Raw genomic sequence first — 6,068 nt, 5'->3', positions numbered from 1 at the left:
TCGGACCCCAGATCTGCAGAGGGGGGCATCTTGACCATAACCGGACTTAAGGTGAGGACCATCAGTGCTAGTGAGAGGGTCTCTCCCCCTACGAGGGAGGCTCACTGAGTGGCGCCCCCTCCTGACAAGCAGAGATGCTCAGAGCAGCACCCTGACTCCCAACACTAGGGACTTGGGAAGGCGAGGGCTTCGTTTGGGAGCTGGAGGACTCGAGTTCGTAGAAGGAGGTGTCCTGGGCTCTGATAACACTGCACAAGGAGGACCCAGGGACGGATGAATATTGAGCTACCGGGTTTCTGTAGCACCCCGCCCCTGCCCCCTGCCCCTGCCCCGCCCCTAGGAGACCCCACGTACGAACGTATGCAGGACTCCTCTTTTCCGCTTTCGAGGCGAGGAGCGCGACTGGTAGCTGCAGCGTCTGTTCAGCGGAGATTGTGTACTGGACTCGTCCGGAGCCAAGGTGAGGACCTGAATGTAGCTGAAGTGAATTTCCCAACCCCTCCCTGTAAGAAAAGTGACCCAACCGCATCCCACCCCTGCAATCTACAGTGTAACATGCCCTGTCCCGAGTTGCGGGCCGAGGAGCCATCTTGTTGCCACGTGGAGGGTCGGTGGCGGCTCGGGCTGCTTTGTTGAAAGAGGATGGATTCTTTATGCGTTGGAAGTGGTATTTGCCCTCAACAGGTGAAAAGATGGGGCTTTCAGCGCTCACAGGGATATCTCCTTCGAAAGTGGTGGCTGCACAGAAGTCATTCCTGCAACCAATGCTGCAGTGCCACACAGTAGTGGCCCCCAATCTTTTTGGCACCGGGGGATGGGTTTCTTGGAAGACAATTTTTGCATGGGGTGGGGTGCAGTGTGGGATGGGGTGTGATGCGGTGGACAAAGGAGGGTGGTGTGGCATGAGGGTAGGGTGGGTAGGCTAAAGGGATGGTTTCAGGATGCTTCAAGCTCATTACATTGTTTACTTTATTTCTGTTATTATTACATCCCCTCCCGCTCAGATCATTAGATCTGATCATTAGATCATTAGAATAAGAAGGTTTGGACCCCTACCATAGGGGTCCAAATTACCATAGTGTAATTCAGGCTGAGAGAACCCGTCATTTTTGCATGGTGTGCGGGGGCTGGCGGGGTTTGGGGATAAGGGGCGTTCAGGTAGAGAAAGGCCTTTATATAAAAGGATATGGACCTAGAGGGTATTATGTATGTTAAGTGAAATGAGTCAGAGAAAATGAAATACTATATGATTTCACTTCTGTGAGGAATCTGAAAAACAGAAACAATTATAGAAGCAAGAGAGAAAAAACAGGTGGTTGATGGGGGTTAGGGTTAGGGGTGTGGGGGAGAAGAGAAATAGGTGAGAAAGGTTAAGATGTAACTACCAGTTACATAATAAAAAGCAATGGGTGTGAAAGGTAAATAAATAAAGACATAGAATGATAGATAAGGTAACCCCATGAGGCATAGGGAGGAGTCTCAGCCTTAGAAGGAGTCAAGCTAGGACCTTCAGTGCTAGTCAGCAGGCCTGGCATCCAAGCAGATTGCTGCACTAAGGAGCAGCCCTGCTCTCAGGTCTGGGCATCCCCAAACAAGGTAGCTGGATATGGAGCCCCCAGCATCTCCTCTAGCCACTCAGGGAGGTGAGAGCTTTGCTCTGGGGCATGCAGACTCGGGTCAGCAGAGGGAAGACCCCAAACCCTACCCAAACTGGAGGCCAGAATCCTGAGTGAGGACTGAGGGAGCCCCTGACTCCAGAACTGGGGCAGGGGGTGGGGGTCGAGAGTGCTGCCCTTGTGGTTAGCAGCATAGCCCCAAATCATTTTTGGCGGGATGTGGCTCACTCTGTCAGCTTGGGTCCTCTTGGGAAAGGTGAAGACCTTTCACAGGGTCTTGGGCTCAGGTCTGCAGAAGGCAGAGTCCCAGGAAGGATGCAGAGTCGAGGGGAAGATCCATACACGGTACAGAGAGCCACATCTGATGCCGCCTCAGCTGTCAGCCCTGGGGGTCCCAGGGAAGAGCTGGCCAGTTCTGGTGCCCCTGATTTTGCCTGTGGGGTCCGAGGGAGATGAGGGCCTGGTTTCAGGTCTGCCTGCCCAGGTTAGGAGAAAACGAGGAGTCCTAGGCCATGAGAGATGTTGAAGCACCAATTCTATGTGAGGAAGGAGACAACTGACTCCCCCAGAACAGAGGAGCCCACACAGAGTGCCGCCTCTGCCGTCACCCTGGGAAGCCGGGTTAGAGCTCTCAGGCAGAGATGCCCTCTCATTTTCTCCAAGGATGGTATCAGGGACATTCAGGTTTGACTCTGATGGGTGAGGCCTCATTCAACATAGGGAGGAAGACCGGTTCCTAAAGGGAGTGACAGTGGTAACACTGAATGAACATGCGAGAACCCCACCCAGAAGGGAGTGAACCACATAGTCGCATCACTCCTCTCAGACCTGGGAGACCCAGGCATGGGGACCAGATGACCCCCACTTGCTTCTGCCCAGAGCCTCGCAGGGAGGTGAGGAACCTCGATGATGGGGGTATGGGTTCAGGTCCACCACTGGAGCATTTGCAGCTAGTACCAGGAGCCCAGAAGAGGACCTAAGAATTGAGGGACCATCCAGCTACCCCTCGACAACAGAGGGCAGTGCAGAATCTCTTCCTGACTGTCCGCATCAGGAGTCCACACACAGCTGTAGCTAGAGATCGGGAAAATGTCGCTGCTTTCTAGTGGGTCTCAGGGAGATGGGGGCCTTAGTAGGAGGGGAGAGATCTCAAGTCGAGACAGAGATTTCCTAGTCTTGCCAGGAGTCACAGAGTCATGATAAGGACCCAGAGACATGACTTAGATGAGCACCTACCCAAAGCAGTGGGGGCCTGCAAAGTCCCAGTCCCTGTCTGCCCTGGGGCACCTCAGGCAGAGATTGCCAGATGTCACCCCTCACTTTCAGCCCCAGGAACTCAGGGAGATGTGGGCCTTGATCTGAGGCCAGAAAACTCAGGGTGGACTAAGGGAGGAACATAAATCACATCCAAGTGCGGACTAAAGGGGCCAGTGATGACAGAACAGTGAAGTCCCACAGAGTCCAGCCCCTGCTGCCATCCCAGGGAGGTCAGGGACAGGGATGCCGAGAGGTGGCTCACACTTTCTTTCACCTTGGGAACCTCAGCATGCTCAGGTCAGCAGAGGGAGAATTTCTAACATTTGCCAGGACTCACAGAGAAGATGCTGAGGACTGTGGGAAACTCCCAGAATTCCTCGCACTGTCACTCCTTGGTGCCCCCAGGCATACATGGCCGGCAGAAGTGTGCCTCACTCACAGCTAACAGGGAAGTGAGCACCTTAGTCTAATGGGTCAGCAGAGGAAGGAATCTTAGACTCTGCCCTGAGTAAAATCTGGGGACCTTGCATGAGTAGCACCCGTTACAGGGCCTCAAACTCCTGCTGCAGCTCTTCTGGCCACAGAGACCATGGGCGGTAGGGCCAGGTAAGGCCACCCTGGCTTTCCCCATTCGATCTCAGGGAGCTGTTGGCCTTGCTGTGAAGAAAGGTCCTCAAGCCAGGAGAGAAAGGAGCCCCCAGATCCTCCCAGGAGTCAAAGTGGGGACTGCGAATGAGGACTGAAGGTAGCACGCTCCCCCTTCCAGCTAATCAAATGAACACTAGAGCCTTGCCTGATCCTCTGCTGAGGCCCCTCATTTCTTTGTGTCATTTCTAAGGGAGATGAGGTTCTTCACCTGAAGAGGCAGCACCAGAGGCAGGAGGGAGGGGCCCAAACCCTTGGTGTTGACAAGATGAGGACCCTGAATGGTGGAGAACCGAGTTCAGGACAGAGCAGGCCCCCAGAACTGCCAGTGCCATCCACCCCTACCGTGTCCACGACTCGGCTCCTTCTCATGGGTCCCAGGGAGCTTTGAGGTGTCACCTTTCAAGCGGCACATGGCAGGGGTCCCGACCCCACTAAGAGCTGATGTGACAGTTGTGTGTGTGAACGAAGGGACCCAGAAAGGGCCCCGGTCCCAGGATCTTCTGTCAACTGGAGGCAGCCACAGGCAGGCTGTGGCCTGAGGCTGGCACGCGCTCACTTCTTACACAGGGTTCTCAGGGGATGGGCTGACCAAGAACAAGAGGCCAGCGGTTCCTGGAGTAGGGCTCTCAAGGAAACGGGCAGAGCAGCCTCATTCCCTCCATGCTGAAGGAGCTCATCCACTAATCTTCCCTTCTCCAGGTTCCAGCATCACCTACTTCCTGCCTGCTTCCCTGCCCGCTGTGCCTGCTGATAGTCATGCCTCGGGGGCAGAAGAGCAAGCGCCGTGGACGTGAGAAACGCCGCCAGGCACGCATGGAGGCCAAGGATCTCGGGAATGCTCTGGCTGCTGCCACCCCCACCCCTACTTCTGGGGGTATGCCCCCGGGCTCCCCCCCTGCCGGTGCAGGCCAGAAGCCTCAGGGAGCTGCAGCCACTAGCTCTCCTGTTGTAGGGGCTTCACACCCAAGATCTAAAGCACGTGGCAGGGGCCAAGTTGAGGAACGTGAAAATTCCTCCCGGGCCTCAACCTCTGCTAAGACCACTCCTCTAGATCCTCTGACGGAGAAGGCAGGAGTGTTGGTCAATTTCCTGCTTGATAAGTGTAAGATGAAAGAGCCCATTAGGAGGCTAGATATGCGGAAGCTTTTTCACAAAAGGTACAAGACACGCTTCCCCGAGATCCTCAGGAGAGCAGCTAAATGCATGGAGCTGTCATTTGGTCTTGAATTGAAGGAAGGCAAGCCGAATGGTTACTCCTATACCCTGGTCAGCAAGATAGGCCTCATCAGTGATGAGGTGCTGAGCAGCAGCTGTGAGGTGCCAAAGAATGGGCTTCTGATGCCTCTGCTGAATGTGATCTACCTGAATGGCAACCGCGCCTCTGAGGCTGATGTCTGGGAGTTCCTGAATGTTCTGGGCATCTATGATGGAAAGCAGCATGTAATCTTTGGGGATCCCAGGAAGCTCATCACGGAAGAGTGGGTGCAGCAGAATTACCTGGTGTATCATCAGATTCCCGACAGCGATCCCCTGAGCTATGAGTTCCTGTGGGGCTCAAGAGCCTACGCTGAAACCAGAAAGATGAAGGTGCTGGAGTTTTTGGCCAAGATCAAGAGTACCATCCCCAGTGCTTTCCCGTTGCATTATGCTGTAGCTTTGGGAGAAGAGAAGAGATCCCGAGGCAGATCTCTAGTTAGGTCTCGTGGTGCTGCCAGGGCCACTGCCTGCTCCAGGGTCCCACCCAGAGATCCGTCCAGTGCCCAGTGAGTTCTCAGGCGGCAGCTTCACTTTCTTTGACCAATACTGCCAACCTTTTAAGAAGTGAGAGGCTAAAGTAGGGCTGGAAATGTCAATACGTATCTTCTTTGTGTTCCTGTTTTACACTATTACCTTTCAAATGTTGTTTCATTTCCCAGAATGTTTGTTTAGATTCAGAATCCAAATTTACAAATGACATGGATCACAGATTTGTTGTTGTCTGTCAGATCTAAGAGTAAGAGTTTTGGTACTGCGTAGTGTAATTCAGAAAATCCTTCCTCTTTTGAGATCCAGAACATGATAACATAGCTTTGGAATAGTAATTTTCTTGGAAATGTGAAAGAATGTTGTAGTTTTAAAACAGATGAAAATCAAGTAAGCTATAGTCAAGTTTTGATTTATGTTATTCACCTTTGTCTCTCTCTCTATAACATTCAGTAGTACCCTTAGCGATATATTTAGATGTTGTTAGCTTATTCAAGAATGCCGATAAAAACAATGAGAAACTACATTCCTTGCTTGGTGGCTCCTTTATTCCCATCTTTACTTGAGCATCTGCTCTTCAGAAGGTTCTGTGCTGGTGGGGGTGATGCAAAGATAAAGGAGACCCTGTACCTGCCTGTAGATGTCTTGAGTATATGAGCAGTGATTCCATAAGGAAGGTGGTGTGATGATCTAAGACAAGTGACAAAAAGCAGGGAGGATGCTGGGGAGGGAGTTGGGATGAGAGCAGTGAGGTATAAATTCTCAGCCTTTATTCTCTTAAACCAAAACTTTGAGGTTTGGTAT

General features: G+C 52.6%; 1 protein-coding gene across 1 annotated transcript; it reads left to right on the top strand.

Annotated features, from left to right (window-relative positions):
* The first annotated feature begins 350 nt into the window (after positions 1-350).
* On the top strand, positions 351-5,787 carry LOC129638988 (melanoma-associated antigen B1-like). Its single transcript, XM_055563774.1, has 2 exons — positions 351-460; positions 4,221-5,787. Exon 2 carries the CDS (start codon positions 4,278-4,280, stop codon positions 5,286-5,288), a length of 1,011 nt encoding a protein of 336 aa, XP_055419749.1. The 5' UTR covers positions 351-460; positions 4,221-4,277; the 3' UTR covers positions 5,289-5,787.
* Positions 5,788-6,068: the final 281 nt, after the last annotated feature.

This window comes from Bubalus kerabau, chromosome X (genome assembly GCF_029407905.1).
Source record: "Bubalus kerabau isolate K-KA32 ecotype Philippines breed swamp buffalo chromosome X, PCC_UOA_SB_1v2, whole genome shotgun sequence".
In the NCBI taxonomy this organism is placed as follows: domain Eukaryota; kingdom Metazoa; phylum Chordata; class Mammalia; order Artiodactyla; family Bovidae; genus Bubalus; species Bubalus kerabau.
Note: the sequence above shows the minus strand (reverse complement) of the source record. Positions and strands in the feature narration are given on the sequence as shown.

What these genes read in the sequence shown, in the direction of transcription:
- LOC129638988 (XM_055563774.1), top strand. Translation starts at nt 4,278, where the DNA reads ATGCCTCGGGGGCAGAAGAGCAAGCGCCGTGGACGTGAGAAACGCCGC.